The sequence below is a fragment of the Rousettus aegyptiacus genome, unplaced genomic scaffold, assembly GCF_014176215.1.
Source record: "Rousettus aegyptiacus isolate mRouAeg1 unplaced genomic scaffold, mRouAeg1.p scaffold_m13_p_15, whole genome shotgun sequence".
Lineage (NCBI taxonomy): Eukaryota > Metazoa > Chordata > Mammalia > Chiroptera > Pteropodidae > Rousettus > Rousettus aegyptiacus.
The window spans coordinates 60,092,764-60,110,845 of NW_023416290.1; the positions used below are offsets into that span (position 1 = coordinate 60,092,764).

General features: G+C 69.4%; 1 protein-coding gene across 1 annotated transcript in view; it reads right to left on the reverse strand.

The window, feature by feature from the left end:
- Positions 1-18,082, reverse strand: part of EPPK1 (epiplakin 1) — a 21,352-nt gene continuing 3,270 nt past the window's right edge. Inside the window, 4 exon segments of the mRNA XM_036233170.1 lie at positions 1-4,816; positions 4,818-6,314; positions 6,317-8,665; positions 8,667-16,893. Coding sequence (XP_036089063.1) covers positions 377-4,816; positions 4,818-6,314; positions 6,317-8,665; positions 8,667-16,838 — 16,458 coding nt within the window. The 5' untranslated portion in view covers positions 16,839-16,893 and the 3' untranslated portion in view covers positions 1-376.

Consider the following 18,082-nt stretch of genomic DNA (forward strand, 5'->3'; position numbering starts at 1 on the left):
TAATGAAAAGAAATGCATTTAATAGGGACACAAGTTGATGTGTACACTTCAGTGTGACAGGTAGAGGTGATGCAAAATTTTTTTTCTCTAAGCACAACAGAGTTGATCAGAAGCTGTCATTGGCCATATTTCCATAAATAAAAACAGATAGAAAATTCAAAGACAGAAGAGCGGGGTAACTCAAGATATCACTAAAAGATGGTCTTCTTTTAATACGAACGAGAAACATGAGAACTAGAAGGATATAAAAGAAAGAATGTGACCGGATGGTGGTTCCCAGCTGGAAAACATGAAGAAAAAAAAAAAAGACAATATGGAAAATATAGTAAAATTTTTGAGAGAGAGGCCACAAACCATTATAAAAGATCTTATACTCTCATACGATGGAAAGAAACAAGAGACCAGTCTCAGGATCCAGAGTAGCCTTCTGCAGCAGCTGCAGGTATGTGAGGTTCTCGTGCGTGTTGGGGTCGAAGAAGCCCTTGGTGTCGTCGCTCGGGTCCGCCAGGACACGGTTCATCTCCTCGTCGAAGTAGCCGCGCTGGTAGGCCACGTGCACGGGCACGCGGTGGCTGTGCACGGGGTCGATGACGCCGCCCGTGGCGATCTGGGCCTCCAGCAGGCGGATGCCGTGGTCCCGGACGATCAGGTCCTTCTTCATGGCCTGGAAGAGCGAGATCTGCTCCCCGGTGTAGGGGTCGGTGTAGCCGGTGACGGCGCGCTCGGCCGACAGCAGCTTCTCCCGGACCTCGCCGCCCACCACGCCCGCGGCCACCGCCTCCTCCACGGACAGCTTCCGGTTGCGCACGGGGTCGATGACGAAGCCCGTGGCGGCCTGGGCCTCCAGCAGCACCAGGGCCGTGCCGGGCCGCAGGATGCCCTTCCACATGGCCTGGTAGATGCTCATCTTCTCCTGCCGCCCGGGCCTGTCCTTGGCGGGCACCAGCACGCCGGCGATGCAGCTCGTGCCCTCCAGGTAGCGCCTGACCGACTCCATCTCCGTCACCTCCTGCAGGGTCCTGGTGCCCTGGGCCAGGCCCCGCAGGGTCTCGGGGTCCAGGATCCCGGACGTGCCCAGCTGGGACGCGGACACCTGTCGCCTCAGACCCCGGAAGGACACCTTGCTCAGCCGCTCCTCCGTCTCCTCGATGAGCTGGACGAGGATGGCCACGAGGCCGGGCAGGGCCAGGCTGCCGGCCGCGTGCTGGGCCAGGAGCTCGTCGCGGCGGGCCTGGCTCAGGTAGGAGGAGCACAGGACGTCCCACACCGACACCGGCTGCCCCCGGAACCGGCCGACGTGCACCTCCATGGTGGCGGCACGCAGGGCCTGCTCCTGGAGGCGCCCGGCGGCCTCGGGGTCCGCCTCGCCGTCGCCGCGCCCGAGCGCGTGGCTCTCCTGCGGGCCGGGCGCGGCGGTCCCCTGGGCCACCTCGGGCACCTCGGCCACCTCGGCCTCCTCGATGATGGTGGTCAGCCGGCGGGTCAGCGCGGGCAGGCCCAGCTTCCCCGAACTGAACTGTGCCAGCAGCTGCTCCCGCCTGGCGGCGCTCACGTAGCTGGATGTCAGCACGTCCCACACGGGCACCGCCGGGCCCCGCAGGCGGCCCACCTTGACCTCCATGGTGGCGGCACGCAGGGCGCCCTGAGGTTCCCCGGGCGCGGGCCGCGGGCTCCCTGGCTCGTCCCGGGCCAGCAGCGAAGCGAGCGAGTCGCCCACCTCCCGCGCGGTCAGCGTGCCCGCCCGGTACCGGCCCAGCAGGTCCTGCCGCAGGCTCTCGGACACCCCCTGGTGGAAGAGCAGCTCCCACACGGAGACGCTCTGGCCTCGGAGGACGCCGGCCCCCGGCGTCACGCGCAGGTCCCGCAGGGCCTCGCGCAGCTCCTGGCTCAGCTGGTACACGGCGGAGCCCCCGCTGGCCAGCGGCAGCAGGCACAGCCCCGTGTCGGGGTCACGCACGCAGCGCTCCAGCAGCTGCAGGTACGTGAGGTTCTCGTGCGTGTTGGGGTCGAAGAAGCCCTTGGTGTCGTCGCTCGGGTCCGCCAGGACGCGGTTCATCTCCTCGTCGAAGTAGCCGCGCTGGTAGGCCACGTGCACGGGCACGCGGTGGCTGTGCACGGGGTCGATGACGCCGCCCGTGGCGATCTGGGCCTCCAGCAGGCGGATGCCGTGGTCCCGGACGATCAGGTCCTTCTTCATGGCCTGGAAGAGCGAGATCTGCTCCCCGGTGTAGGGGTCGGTGTAGCCGGTGACGGCGCGCTCGGCCGACAGCAGCTTCTCCCGGACCTCGCCGCCCACCACGTCCGCGGCCACCGCCTCCTCCACGGACAGCTTCCGGTTGCGCACGGGGTCGATGACGAAGCCCGTGGCGGCCTGGGCCTCCAGCAGCACCAGGGCCGTGCCGGGCCGCAGGATGCCCTTCCACATGGCCTGGTAGATGCTCATCTTCTCCTGCCGCCCGGGCCTGTCCTTGGCGGGCACCAGCACGCCGGCGATGCAGCTCGTGCCCTCCAGGTAGCGCCTGACCGACTCCATCTCCGTCACCTCCTGCAGGGTCCTGGTGCCCTGGGCCAGGCCCCGCAGGGTCTCGGGGTCCAGGATCCCGGACGTGCCCAGCTGGGACGCGGACACCTGTCGCCTCAGGCCCCGGAAGGACACCTTGCTCAGCCGCTCCTCCGTCTCCTCGATGAGCTGGACGAGGATGGCCACGAGGCCGGGCAGGGCCAGGCTGCCGGCCGCGTGCTGGGCCAGGAGCTCGTCGCGGCGGGCCTGGCTCAGGTAGGAGGAGCACAGGACGTCCCACACCGACACCGGCTGCCCCCGGAACCGGCCGACGTGCACCTCCATGGTGGCGGCACGCAGGGCCTGCTCCTGGAGGCGCCCGGCGGCCTCGGGGTCCGCCTCGCCGTCGCCGCGCCCGAGCGCGTGGCTTTCCTGCGGGTCGGGCGTGGCGGTCCCCTGGGCCACCTCGGGCACCTCGGCCACCTCGGCCTCCTCGATGATGGTGGTCAGCCGGCGGGTCAGCGCGGGCAGGCCCAGCTTCCCCGAACTGAACTGTGCCAGCAGCTGCTCCCGCCTGGCGGCGCTCACGTAGCTGGATGTCAGCACGTCCCACACGGGCACCGCCGGGCCCCGCAGGCGGCCCACCTTGACCTCCATGGTGGCGGCACGCAGGGCGCCCTGAGGTTCCCCGGGCGCGGGCCGCGGGCTCCCTGGCTCGTCCCGGGCCAGCAGCGAAGCGAGCGAGTCGCCCACCTCCCGCGCGGTCAGCGTGCCCGCCCGGTACCGGCCCAGCAGGTCCTGCCGCAGGCTCTCGGACACCCCCTGGTGGAAGAGCAGCTCCCACACGGAGACGCTCTGGCCTCGGAGGACGCCGGCCCCCGGCGTCACGCGCAGGTCCCGCAGGGCCCCGCGCAGCTCCTGGCTCAGCTGGTACACGGCGGAGCCCCCGCTGGCCAGCGGCAGCAGGCACAGCCCCGTGTCGGGGTCACGCACGCAGCGCTCCAGCAGCTGCAGGTACGTGAGGTTCTCGTGCGTGTTGGGGTCGAAGAAGCCCTTGGTGTCGTCGCTCGGGTCCGCCAGGACGCGGTTCATCTCCTCGTCGAAGTAGCCGCGCTGGTAGGCCACGTGCACGGGCACGCGGTGGCTGTGCACGGGGTCGATGACGCCGCCCGTGGCGATCTGGGCCTCCAGCAGGCGGATGCCGTGGTCCCGGACGATCAGGTCCTTCTTCATGGCCTGGAAGAGCGAGATCTGCTCCCCGGTGTAGGGGTCCGTGTAGCCGGTGACGGCGCGCTCGGCCGACAGCAGCTTCTCCCGGACCTCGCCGCCCACCACGCCCGCGGCCACCGCCTCCTCCACGGACAGCTTCCGGTTGCGCACGGGGTCGATGACGAAGCCCGTGGCGGCCTGGGCCTCCAGCAGCACCAGGGCCGTGCCGGGCCGCAGGATGCCCTTCCACATGGCCTGGTAGATGCTCATCTTCTCCTGCCGCCCGGGCCTGTCCTTGGCGGGCACCAGCACGCCGGCGATGCAGCTCGTGCCCTCCAGGTAGCGCCTGACCGACTCCATCTCCGTCACCTCCTGCAGGGTCCTGGTGCCCTGGGCCAGGCCCCGCAGGGTCTCGGGGTCCAGGATCCCGGACGTGCCCAGCTGGGACGCGGACACCTGTCGCCTCAGGCCCCGGAAGGACACCTTGCTCAGCCGCTCCTCCGTCTCCTCGATGAGCTGGACGAGGATGGCCACGAGGCCGGGCAGGGCCAGGCTGCCGGCCGCGTGCTGGGCCAGGAGCTCGTCGCGGCGGGCCTGGCTCAGGTAGGAGGAGCACAGGACGTCCCACACCGACACCGGCTGCCCCCGGAACCGGCCGACGTGCACCTCCATGGTGGCGGCACGCAGGGCCTGCTCCTGGAGGCGCCCGGCGGCCTCGGGGTCCGCCTCGCCGTCGCCGCGCCCGAGCGCGTGGCTCTCCTGCGGGCCGGGCGCGGCGGTCCCCTGGGCCACCTCGGGCACCTCGGCCACCTCGGCCTCCTCGATGATGGTGGTCAGCCGGCGGGTCAGCGCGGGCAGGCCCAGCTTCCCCGAACTGAACTGTGCCAGCAGCTGCTCCCGCCTGGCGGCGCTCACGTAGCTGGATGTCAGCACGTCCCACACGGGCACCGCCGGGCCCCGCAGGCGGCCCACCTTGACCTCCATGGTGGCGGCACGCAGGGCGCCCTGAGGTTCCCCGGGCGCGGGCCGCGGGCTCCCTGGCTCGTCCCGGGCCAGCAGCGAAGCGAGCGAGTCGCCCACCTCCCGCGCGGTCAGCGTGCCCGCCCGGGTACCGGCCCAGCAGGTCCTGCCGCAGGCTCTCGGACACCCCCTGGTGGAAGAGCAGCTCCCACACGGAGACGCTCTGGCCTCGGAGGACGCCGGCCCCCGGCGTCACGCGCAGGTCCCGCAGGGCCCCGCGCAGCTCCTGGCTCAGCTGGTACACGGCGGAGCCCCCGCTGGCCAGCGGCAGCAGGCACAGCCCCGTGTCGGGGTCACGCACGCAGCGCTCCAGCAGCTGCAGGTACGTGAGGTTCTCGTGCGTGTTGGGGTCGAAGAAGCCCTTGGTGTCGTCGCTCGGGTCCGCCAGGACGCGGTTCATCTCCTCGTCGAAGTAGCCGCGCTGGTAGGCCACGTGCACGGGCACGCGGTGGCTGTGCACGGGGTCGATGACGCCGCCCGTGGCGATCTGGGCCTCCAGCAGGCGGATGCCGTGGTCCCGGACGATCAGGTCCTTCTTCATGGCCTGGAAGAGCGAGATCTGCTCCCCGGTGTAGGGGTCCGTGTAGCCGGTGACGGCGCGCTCGGCCGACAGCAGCTTCTCCCGGACCTCGCCGCCCACCACGCCCGCGGCCACCGCCTCCTCCACGGACAGCTTCCGGTTGCGCACGGGGTCGATGACGAAGCCCGTGGCGGCCTGGGCCTCCAGCAGCACCAGGGCCGTGCCGGGCCGCAGGATGCCCTTCCACATGGCCTGGTAGATGCTCATCTTCTCCTGCCGCCCGGGCCTGTCCTTGGCGGGCACCAGCACGCCGGCGATGCAGCTCGTGCCCTCCAGGTAGCGCCTGACCGACTCCATCTCCGTCACCTCCTGCAGGGTCCTGGTGCCCTGGGCCAGGCCCCGCAGGGTCTCGGGGTCCAGGATCCCGGACGTGCCCAGCTGGGACGCGGACACCTGTCGCCTCAGGCCCCGGAAGGACACCTTGCTCAGCCGCTCCTCCGTCTCCTCGATGAGCTGGACGAGGATGGCCACGAGGCCGGGCAGGGCCAGGCTGCCGGCCGCGTGCTGGGCCAGGAGCTCGTCGCGGCGGGCCTGGCTCAGGTAGGAGGAGCACAGGACGTCCCACACCGACACCGGCTGCCCCCGGAACCGGCCGACGTGCACCTCCATGGTGGCGGCACGCAGGGCCTGCTCCTGGAGGCGCCCGGCGGCCTCGGGGTCCGCCTCGCCGTCGCCGCGCCCGAGCGCGTGGCTCTCCTGCGGGCCGGGCGCGGCGGTCCCCTGGGCCACCTCGGGCACCTCGGCCACCTCGGCCTCCTCGATGATGGTGGTCAGCCGGCGGGTCAGCGCGGGCAGGCCCAGCTTCCCCGAACTGAACTGTGCCAGCAGCTGCTCCCGCCTGGCGGCGCTCACGTAGCTGGATGTCAGCACGTCCCACACGGGCACCGCCGGGCCCCGCAGGCGGCCCACCTTGACCTCCATGGTGGCGGCACGCAGGGCGCCCTGAGGTTCCCCGGGCGCGGGCCGCGGGCTCCCTGGCTCGTCCCGGGCCAGCAGCGAAGCGAGCGAGTCGCCCCACCTCCCGCGCGGTCAGCGTGCCCGCCCGGGTACCGGCCCAGCAGGTCCTGCCGCAGGCTCTCGGACACCCCCTGGTGGAAGAGCAGCTCCCACACGGAGACGCTCTGGCCTCGGAGGACGCCGGCCCCCGGCGTCACGCGCAGGTCCCGCAGGGCCCCGCGCAGCTCCTGGCTCAGCTGGTACACGGCGGAGCCCCCGCTGGCCAGCGGCAGCAGGCACAGCCCCGTGTCGGGGTCACGCACGCAGCGCTCCAGCAGCTGCAGGTACGTGAGGTTCTCGTGCGTGTTGGGGTCGAAGAAGCCCTTGGTGTCGTCGCTCGGGTCCGCCAGGACGCGGTTCATCTCCTCGTCGAAGTAGCCGCGCTGGTAGGCCACGTGCACGGGCACGCGGTGGCTGTGCACGGGGTCGATGACGCCGCCCGTGGCGATCTGGGCCTCCAGCAGGCGGATGCCGTGGTCCCGGACGATCAGGTCCTTCTTCATGGCCTGGAAGAGCGAGATCTGCTCCCCGGTGTAGGGGTCGGTGTAGCCGGTGACGGCGCGCTCGGCCGACAGCAGCTTCTCCCGGACCTCGCCGCCCACCACGTCCGCGGCCACCGCCTCCTCCACGGACAGCTTCCGGTTGCGCACGGGGTCGATGACGAAGCCCGTGGCGGCCTGGGCCTCCAGCAGCACCAGGGCCGTGCCGGGCCGCAGGATGCCCTTCCACATGGCCTGGTAGATGCTCATCTTCTCCTGCCGCCCGGGCCTGTCCTTGGCGGGCACCAGCACGCCGGCGATGCAGCTCGTGCCCTCCAGGTAGCGCCTGACCGACTCCATCTCCGTCACCTCCTGCAGGGTCCTGGTGCCCTGGGCCAGGCCCCGCAGGGTCTCAGGGTCCAGGATCCCGGACGTGCCCAGCTGGGACGCGGACACCTGTCGCCTCAGGCCCCGGAAGGACACCTTGCTCAGCCGCTCCTCCGTCTCCTCGATGAGCTGGACGAGGATGGCCACGAGGCCGGGCAGGGCCAGGCTGCCGGCCGCGTGCTGGGCCAGGAGCTCGTCGCGGCGGGCCTGGCTCAGGTAGGAGGAGCACAGGACGTCCCACACCGACACCGGCTGCCCCCGGAACCGGCCGACGTGCACCTCCATGGTGGCGGCACGCAGGGCCTGCTCCTGGAGGCGCCCGGCGGCCTCGGGGTCCGCCTCGCCGTCGCCGCGCCCGAGCGCGTGGCTCTCCTGCGGGCCGGGCGCGGCGGTCCCCTGGGCCACCTCGGGCACCTCGGCCACCTCGGCCTCCTCGATGATGGTGGTCAGCCGGCGGGTCAGCGCGGGCAGGCCCAGCTTCCCCGAACTGAACTGTGCCAGCAGCTGCTCCCGCCTGGCGGCGCTCACGTAGCTGGATGTCAGCACGTCCCACACGGGCACCGCTGGGCCCCGCAGGCGGCCCACCTTGACCTCCATGGTGGCGGCACGCAGGGCGCCCTGAGGTTCCCCGGGCGCGGGCCGCGGGCTCCCTGGCTCGTCCCGGGCCAGCAGCGAAGCGAGCGAGTCGCCCACCTCCCGCGCGGTCAGCGTGCCCGCCCGGTACCGGCCCAGCAGGTCCTGCCGCAGGCTCTCGGACACCCCCTGGTGGAAGAGCAGCTCCCACACGGAGACGCTCTGGCCTCGGAGGACGCCGGCCCCCGGCGTCACGCGCAGGTCCCGCAGGGCCCCGCGCAGCTCCTGGCTCAGCTGGTAAACGGCGGAGCCCCCGCTGGCCAGCGGCAGCAGGCACAGCCCCGTGTCGGGGTCACGCACGCAGCGCTCCAGCAGCTGCAGGTACGTGAGGTTCTCGTGCGTGTTGGGGTCGAAGAAGCCCTTGGTGTCGTCGCTCGGGTCCGCCAGGACGCGGTTCATCTCCTCGTCGAAGTAGCCGCGCTGGTAGGCCACGTGCACGGGCACGCGGTGGCTGTGCACGGGGTCGATGACGCCGCCCGTGGCGATCTGGGCCTCCAGCAGGCGGATGCCGTGGTCCCGGACGATCAGGTCCTTCTTCATGGCCTGGAAGAGCGAGATCTGCTCCCCGGTGTAGGGGTCCGTGTAGCCGGTGACGGCGCGCTCGGCCGACAGCAGCTTCTCCCGGACCTCGCCGCCCACCACGCCCGCGGCCACCGCCTCCTCCACGGACAGCTTCCGGTTGCGCACGGGGTCGATGACGAAGCCCGTGGCGGCCTGGGCCTCCAGCAGCACCAGGGCCGTGCCGGGCCGCAGGATGCCCTTCCACATGGCCTGGTAGATGCTCATCTTCTCCTGCCGCCCGGGCCTGTCCTTGGCGGGCACCAGCACGCCGGCGATGCAGCTCGTGCCCTCCAGGTAGCGCCCTGACCGACTCCATCTCCGTCACCTCCTGCAGGGTCCTGGTGCCCTGGGCCAGGCCCCGCAGGGTCTCGGGGTCCAGGATCCCGGACGTGCCCAGCTGGGACGCGGACACCTGTCGCCTCAGGCCCCGGAAGGACACCTTGCTCAGCCGCTCCTCCGTCTCCTCGATGAGCTGGACGAGGATGGCCACGAGGCCGGGCAGGGCCAGGCTGCCGGCCGCGTGCTGGGCCAGGAGCTCGTCGCGGCGGGCCTGGCTCAGGTAGGAGGAGCACAGGACGTCCCACACCGACACCGGCTGCCCCCGGAACCGGCCGACGTGCACCTCCATGGTGGCGGCACGCAGGGCCTGCTCCTGGAGGCGCCCGGCGGCCTCGGGGTCCGCCTCGCCGTCGCCGCGCCCGAGCGCGTGGCTCTCCTGCGGGCCGGGCGCGGCGGTCCCCTGGGCCACCTCGGGCACCTCGGCCACCTCGGCCTCCTCGATGATGGTGGTCAGCCGGCGGGTCAGCGCGGGCAGGCCCAGCTTCCCCGAACTGAACTGTGCCAGCAGCTGCTCCCGCCTGGCGGCGCTCACGTAGCTGGATGTCAGCACGTCCCACACGGGCACCGCCGGGCCCCGCAGGCGGCCCACCTTGACCTCCATGGTGGCGGCACGCAGGGCGCCCTGAGGTTCCCCGGGCGCGGGCCGCGGGCTCCCTGGCTCGTCCCGGGCCAGCAGCGAAGCGAGCGAGTCGCCCACCTCCCGCGCGGTCAGCGTGCCCGCCCGGTACCGGCCCAGCAGGTCCTGCCGCAGGCTCTCGGACACCCCCTGGTGGAAGAGCAGCTCCCACACGGAGACGCTCTGGCCTCGGAGGACGCCGGCCCCCGGCGTCACGCGCAGGTCCCGCAGGGCCCCGCGCAGCTCCTGGCTCAGCTGGTACACGGCGGAGCCCCCGCTGGCCAGCGGCAGCAGGCACAGCCCCGTGTCGGGGTCACGCACGCAGCGCTCCAGCAGCTGCAGGTACGTGAGGTTCTCGTGCGTGTTGGGGTCGAAGAAGCCCTTGGTGTCGTCGCTCGGGTCCGCCAGGACGCGGTTCATCTCCTCGTCGAAGTAGCCGCGCTGGTAGGCCACGTGCACGGGCACGCGGTGGCTGTGCACGGGGTCGATGACGCCGCCCGTGGCGATCTGGGCCTCCAGCAGGCGGATGCCGTGGTCCCGGACGATCAGGTCCTTCTTCATGGCCTGGAAGAGCGAGATCTGCTCCCCGGTGTAGGGGTCCGTGTAGCCGGTGACGGCGCGCTCGGCCGACAGCAGCTTCTCCCGGACCTCGCCGCCCACCACGCCCGCGGCCACCGCCTCCTCCACGGACAGCTTCCGGTTGCGCACGGGGTCGATGACGAAGCCCGTGGCGGCCTGGGCCTCCAGCAGCACCAGGGCCGTGCCGGGCCGCAGGATGCCCTTCCACATGGCCTGGTAGATGCTCATCTTCTCCTGCCGCCCGGGCCTGTCCTTGGCGGGCACCAGCACGCCGGCGATGCAGCTCGTGCCCTCCAGGTAGCGCCTGACCTCCTCGTCCTGTTTGACATCGTCCACCGTGCTGCGTCCGCCCTCCAGGTCCTCCAGCATGTCCTTCGTGATGACGTCCGACCTGAAGAGCTCTGCGGCCGTGACCTGTCTCCTGAAGCCTCTGAACCACAGCTGCTTCGTGGTCCTCTCCTTCTCGTCGATCATGGCGACGATCAGCTTCACCACCTGCTCCAATGCGCGTGCGGTGGCGTTCTTGTATTTCCTGACTAACTCCAGCTTTTTCTCCTCTGTCACGTACTCGGAGTTCAGCAGCTCCCACAGCGATGGCTTCTGTCCCCGGTACCTGCCCACTGTGACTGTCACCCGCTCGGTCTCCAGGGCCCTCCTTGTGGCTTCGTCGATGTACACGGCATCTTTTTCATCCCGGACCACGGGGAACAGAGCCCAGCCCTCCCTCTCTTCCCGGCGGCTCCTCTCCTGCAGCTGCTGGTACGTCACCTTCTCATGTGTGTTGGGGTCCACAAATCTCTTTTTCATGTGCTTCTGATCCGAGACAAGCGGGTACATGTCCTGGTTCAGACAGCCACGTCTGTAGGCCGCCTCCACCGGGAGCCGGAGGTGGTGCAGAGGGTCTATGGCGCCCCCTGTGGCCACCTGCACCTCCAGCAGTCTGAGTGCCTCTTCCCGCCTCACTAGCTTCCTCTCCATGGCCTCCAGCAGCGGGAGCGTGTCCCCTGTGTCTGGGTCCGTGTAGCCTTTGGCGGCCTTCTCCGCATTCCAGAGCCTTTCCCGCAGCTCCTCACCCACCAGGCCTGCAGCCACAGCCTGGTCCACGGAGAGCCTCTGATGGCTGCGGGGGTCCAGCATGAACCCTGTGGCCGCCTGTGCCTCCAGCAGCAGAGCCGCGAACCCCGCAGGGATGAGTCCCCTTGTGCTGGCCTCATAGATGCTCATCACCTCCTGGGTGCTGGGGGCAGTCACCCCCGCAATGCAGCCGCTGCCTTCCAGGTGGATCTTCACGTGCTCCAGCTTGCTGAGGTCCTGTGCCTCACCTTGCCCTCTGTGCAGCGAGTCCAAGGTCTTTTTGTCGACAATCTCGGCGTTGAACAAGTCTGCGGCAGTCACTTCTCCACCGATGCCTGCCATCCTGATGCCTTGGTTTTGCTTCTCTGTCTCTTCAACTGTGGTGGTGATGATCTCGAGCAGCTGGTCCAGGCGCACGGTCTGGGCTCTGTACTGCTGGACCAGCTTCCGCCGCCGGTCTTCCGAGAAGTACTGCGAGGACAGCAGGTCCCAGACGGAGACCCTCTGGCCGGCAAACCTGCCCATGCGCATCGTCGCAGCTCTGGACCGCAGAGCCTGCCTTGTGGCCTCATCGACATATACATACGGGTCTCCTTTCTTCACGATCTGTAACATGTACAGGCCGGTCTCAGGGTCCTCCACACAGCGCTCCAACAGCTGCAGGTACGTGAGGTTCTCGTGCGTGTTGGGGTCGAAGAAGCCCTTGGTGTCGTCGCTCGGGTCCGCCAGGACGCGGTTCATCTCCTCGTCGAAGTAGCCGCGCTGGTAGGCCACGTGCACGGGCACGCGGTGGCTGTGCACGGGGTCGATGATGCCGCCCGTGGCGATCTGGGCCTCCAGCAGGCGGATGCCGTGGTCCCGGATGATCAGGTCCTTCTTCATGGCCTGGAAGAGCGAGATCTGCTCCCCGGTGTAGGGGTCGGTGTAGCCGGTGACGGCGCGCTCGGCCGACAGCAGCTTCTGGTAGGTTTCCTTGCCAAACATCCCAGCCGCAAACGCCTCCTCCACAGTCAGCTTCCGGTTCTCCACAGGATCGATGATGAAGCCTGTGGCGGCCTGGGCCTCCAGCAGCACCAGGGCCGTGCCGGGCCGCAGGATGTGCCTCCTCAGGGCCTCTGAGATGCTCATCCTCTCCTTTGTGCCCTGGACAAGGACCCCGGCAATGAAGTTGCCTCCTTCCAGAAACTGCCTGACGCTGTCCATCTTGGTCACCTCCTGCACGGTCCTCGTCCCCTTATTCAGCTCGTCCAGAGTCTTCTTGTCAATCAGCTGGGACCTGAACAGGTCTCTGGCTGACACTTGCTTCCGGAGTCCCCTGAACACAGCGTGTGAGGCCTCCCCCTCTGAGGCCTCGACCAGGGCGGTGACTGCGCTGACCACCTGCCGCAGGGCCGTGGCCCTCCCAGACTGGCAGAGTGCCACCAGCTCCCGCCGCTTGTGGGCGGTGACGTACTCTGAGTGCAGCAGGTCCCACAGGGACACCGTGAGCCCCCTGAACCTCCCGGCACCGACGGGCACCTTCATGGCTCTCAGAGCCACTGCTGTGTGGTCGTCCACCTCGAGCACCATGTCCTGGGGGAGCGGCAGCAGCCACAGGCCGGTGTCGGCGTCGAGGACACAACGCTCCCTGAGCTGCTGGTATGTCACCTTGTCCCGCGTGCTGGGGTCAAAGAAGAACTTACTGTCCTCACCTGTCCCAGTCAGTGCCTGGCTTGTCTGCTCGTCCAGGAGGCCCAGCCTACAGGCTGCCGCCTGGGGCAGGCGCACCCCATAGACGGGGTCCATGGCGCCCCCCGTGGCCAGCTGTGCCTGCAGGAGAGGGAGGCCGTCGCTCTGCGGCACAAGCCCCTTCTCCATGGCCTGCCACAGCGAGAGGGAGCCCCCCACGTACGGGTCCGTGTAGCCGGCCGCTGCCCTCTCGGCCTGCTGGAGCCGCTCACTCAGCGTCCCGCACACCAGGCCAGCCTTGACCGCGCCTTCCACTGACAGTCTCTGGTTCGTCACAGGGTCGACGAGGGAGCCAGTCGCCACCTGGGCCTCCAGCAGTCTCTGCCCCAGGCCCACGGGCAGCAGGCCATCCTTCAGGGCCTGGCCGATGCTAGCCTTGGTCCCCGAGGGCTGCAGCAGTATGCCTGCCACGCACCCTGTGCCCCACAGGCAGGCCTTCACCGCAGGCTCGTCGGCGACCTCGGCGGGCAAGCGCGTGCCCTGAGCCAGTGCCGCCAGCGTCTCCTGGGTGATGATGCCAGCGTCCAGTAGCCAGACAGCAGGGACCTTGCCCCGCGGGCCAGGCAGGGTGATGCGGGCCTGCGCCAGGAGCTCCGCCCCCCGCACCCACGTCTGCACAGCCGCCTGCAGCTGCTGCACGGTGGTCTTCCCTGCCCCGACGTCTTCCAGGAAGCCCCTCCGCTGCTCCTCGGTGAAGTGGCTGGAGTGCAGCAGGTCCCAGAGGGATGTGCCGTCCTCGGTCCCCTGCGTGGCCTGCAGGGTCTCCTGCACCTGCTGGTCTGTGGGCATGGCAGGGGCACTTTCTGGCAGGGGCAGGAGGTAAAGGCCAGAGGCCTCGTCTCTCAGACACTGCTGCAGAAGCCGGGCATAGCTGGTGTATCCCTGGCCGTCCAGCGTGGGGAAGGTCTCCGACGAGCTGGCCAGGGCTGCCTCCATCTCATGGTCGATGTAGCCACGCTGGATGGCCACGGGCATGGGCAGGTGGTAGTGGCCTGAGGGATCAATGACCCCCCCTGTGGCCACTTGGGCCTCCAGGAGGCGGGCAGCCTGCTCTGCACAGACAAGGCCCTTCTTCATGGCCTGAAACAGGGACACCCGCTCCCCAGAGAAGGGGTCTCGGAAGCCGGTCACGGCGTCCTCGGCCCGTCTCAGCCTGGCATACAGCTCTGGCCCCACCAGCTCCCCGCGCACGGCCTCTGCCGCCGACAGAGGCTCTAGACTGTGGGGGCCGGTGAGGGCTCCGGTGGCGGCCTGGGCCTCCAGCAGGGCCAGCGCCACCCCCGGCCCCAGCAGCTTCTGCTTCATGGCCTGGTAGAGGCTGAGCCGCTGGAGCGAAGGCTGCAGCAGCACGCCCCCCACGGCGCCGGAGCCCTGCAGGCGCTCACGGACGCCGGGCCTGCGCCGCAGGGCCTCGGGGCTGACCTTCCCGGCCAGCGCCCGGTCCAGCAGCTCCTGGTCAATGACCTGGGCCTCCAGGAGCTGGTAGGCGGTGACGCGGCCCCGCAGCGCAGGCAGCGTGATGTCGGCGCACCTCGCCGCCTCTCTCTCCAGCAGCTGCACGACCTGGTCCAGGGAGGCCGTGCGCCTCCGGTAGCTGTCCAGGAGCTGCCTCCTGCGGGCCTCGCTGAAGCACTCCGAGTTGACAAGCTCCCACGCGGACACCCGCCGCCCCCGGAACCGCCCGCACGTCACCGACAGCAGCCGGCTCTGGAAGGCCTGCCGCGTGGCGGCGTCCACCGGCTGGGGCCGCGCGCCGGCCAGCGGCAGCAGGCACAGCCCCGTGTCGGGGTCACGCACGCAGCGCTCCAGCAGCTGCAGGTACGTGAGGTTCTCGTGCGTGTTGGGGTCGAAGAAGCCCTTGGTGTCGTCGCTCGGGTCCGCCAGGATCAAGTTCAGCGTCTGGTCGAAGTAGCCGCGCTGGTAGGCCACGTGCACGGGCACGCGGTGGCTGTGCACGGGGTCGATGACGCCGCCCGTGGCGATCTGGGCCTCCAGCAGGCGGATGCCGTGGTCCCGGACGATCAGGTCCTTCTTCATGGCCTGGAAGAGCGAGATCTGCTCCCCGGTGTAGGGGTCGGTGTAGCCGGTGACGGCGCGCTCGGCCGACAGCAGCTTCGCATACACGCTGGGCCCGATGACGCCCGCCCGCAGCGCCTCCTCCACGGAGTACCGCTTGTTCTCCTTCGGGTCGATGATGAAGCCGGTGGCTGCCTGCGCCTCCAGCAGGATGAGGGCTGTGCCCGGCCGCAGGAGCCCCTTCCTCTGAGCCTCCTGGATGCTGAGCCGCTCCCGGGAGCCAGGCAGCAGCAGGCCAGCGACGCAGCCAGTGCCCTGCAGGTACCTCTGCACCGAGCCCAGGCTGCCCACGTCCTGGGCCGTGGTCTGTCCCCGAGCCAGCTGCTCATACACGTCCTGGCCAATGATCTCCGCTTTCAGCAGCTCTCCCGGCGTCACCGGGACCCTCAGCCCAGCAAACGTGGTCCTGGCAGTGGCTGCAGCCTGCTCCAGGGCGGCCCTCAGCGCAGCTGCCAGATCCTCCACCGAGAGAGTCCCTTCCTGGTATTGTTGGGCCAGCATTGCCCTCTGCCCCGCGGAGACAGCCTGGGAGAACAGCAGCTCCCACAACGACGTGGGCTGGCCCTGGGCCTTACCCACGGGGACAGTGGTCGTGGCTGCACTCAAGGCCTGCCGGGTGCTGTACTCAATGAACGGGGGTCCCTGTGGCTCCTCTGCAAGGTCCCCCCCTGAGAGGGGCAGGAAGGCCAGCCCCGTCTCGGGGTCGGTGACACAGCGGGCCAGCAGCTGCTCGTAGCTGAGGCTGTCCTGCGTGCGAGGGTCGGAGAAGCCTGTGGCCTGTGAGAGACACTGCCGCGTCTCCTCATCCAGGCAGCCGAAGCGCAGGGCGGCCTCCAGGGGCAGCCGGAGCCTGCGGTCGGGACACACGAGCCCACCCGTGGCCAGCTGGGCATCCAGCAGCCGCAGTGCCCGAGGCCTGTCCACCAGCTCCTTCTTCATGGCCTGGAAAAGGGGGAGGCGGGTGCCACTGAAGGGGTTGTGGTACCCCGTCACTGCCTGCTCTGCATCCAGGAGCTGCCCGTGAAGCTCCGGGCCGACCAGGCCCACCTTGACCGCCTCGTCCACCCAGAGCCGTCGGCCGGTGGCTGGGTCCGCCAGCGTGCGGGTGGCGGCCTGAGCCTCCAGGAGAGGAAGCATGGTGCCCACGGGGAGCAGGTGCTCTGCGACGGCCTGGCAGAAGCTCTTCTTGAGGCCTGCGGGCATCAGGACGACCCCGGCCACGCCGCCTGTGCCCTGCAGGTAGCGCTGCACCTGGGGCCGTGTGCCCACATCCGGCGCGGCCAGCGTGCCCTCCTGCAGGCCGCGGGCTGTCTCCTCGTCCAGGACCCCTGCCTCCAGCAGCTCGGCCAAGCTGGCTGCCCCACTCAGGGTACAGAAAGTGACCTTGAGGGGCAGCAGCGCCAGCCCCGTGCCGGGGGCTGGCACACACCTGCCCTGCAGCTGACTGTAGGACACCCGCTCCAGCGTATTGGGGTCCAGCCAGGCCGGCTCCCGCTCCGAGAGGCTGCGCCACGTCTCCTGGTCCAGGAGGCCCTGCTGGCAGGCCAGCTCTGGGGCTACACGCACACCCCGCATGGGGTCCACCAGGCCCCCCGTGGCCAGCTGGGCCTCCAGCCAGCTCACTCCCAGTGAGCGGTCCACAACCTCCTTCCCGATGGCCTGGAAGAGGGCCAGCCTCTCACCCCCGTAGGGGTCAGGGTACCCAGTGGCTGCGCGCTCTGCGGCCAGCAGCTTCTCCTGCAGCTCCAGGCCCACCAGACCCTGTCGCAGGGCCTCGGATACGGGGAGCAGCTGGCCTTGGGCAGGGTCCACGAGGCCCCCAGTGGCCGCCTGGGCCTCCAGCAGGGCGAGCCCGAGCCTATCGGGCAAGAGGCCCTGCTTCATGGCGGCGTAGAGGCTCTGAGTCTGACCCGAGGCCTCCACGTGGACCCCAGCGATGCTCCTGGCCTGGTGCCCGGAGGGGGTGCCGGCTTCCAGCACGGACTTCGTGATCTTCTGGGTGATGGCCGGCTCGGTGCCATTGGTGACGAGGACATCATGAGGAGAGGCGTGGCCGTTCATGGTGCCTGGCTGGCCGTGCAGAGCGCACTCGCCCAAGGTGTGCTGTGTCTGCTACCTGTAGGGGAGGAGAGGCTGTTAGGGGGCCTGGGACAGACCGGGGGTGGTACAGTCAGGGCTCAGTCCCTGATCCTGGGTCTGCCTCCAGACTCGGCCAGCCTTCCTGGGGGACGAGGGTCAGTCCCAGGTGCGGCCCCTCCCTTCTCCTCACTGGGTCCCTGGAGGGACCACGTGAGCACAGGGACTCCAGGCCGGCTGGGGCAGCCCGGAGGGACGTACGGACTGTTTCCTCCTGCACACCATGCTCTGGCCTCCATCCCAGCCCCACACCCTTGCCAGGCCCCTCCCACCCATGTCCTGGGGTGGGGAGCTGGGCCCTGGGTGCCTGCGTGTGCCCTCGGCGCTGTGCCCCCGCAGAGCCCACGCCTCCGTGGCACAGCCCCCCCCTTCCCTCCCCACAGACTTGGCCCCGTCACCCCATGTTGGTGGGCACCGACACCTGCCCTGTCCTCCCTCCACTCCTTTCTTTCCAGAGCCCTCCAAACTCACTCCCTCCCTCCAGCTCCCTGCCGGGTTCTAGCCAGACACCCTCCCATCCTCCACCCTCCACCCCCTCCCCCAAGGTGTCCTCCTCCGCCCCACCCTGGCCCCGTCCTCTCTGGGCTATGGATGCTCTGTGCCCACACCTGGACACACCTGTGGGGCTGTGGGCAGGGCTGGGCACAATCTCCAGCCTGCCCGTCCCGACCGGCTGGCTCAAAGCCCAGCACCCCCACGGCGCCCCCTCTCAGCAGACAGCGGCATACCCAATCCTGAGCGGCAGTGGCAGGTGCATAACCCCTGCCTGTGCCTGTCCCTCTACACGGGGTTAAACTGTATCCTCCCGAAGAACACTCCCGGCTCCTTTCACCTATTTGGAAATAGGGCTCTTGCAGATGTGATTAAGATGAGGTCACCTGGAGCAGGGCCCTGATCTGCATGCCCGGTGTCCTTAGGAACAGAAACGCAGGGACAACGCCCATGACAAGGCAGATCGGTGCGATGCAGCCCAGAAGGCCACGGTTGCCGCCAAATGCCAGAAGCACTGGTTTGGACTCCAGCCTCTGCACCGAGAGCAGTTTCTGTTCTTGAAAACCGCCCAGGTGATGGTGACTGTGACAGCTCTGCCCCCCGCCCTGTGAACCACTGCCTCCCCGATTCCCCAGAACCACACCCGCAGCCTGTCCTGGTGCACGCCCTCACTCCCC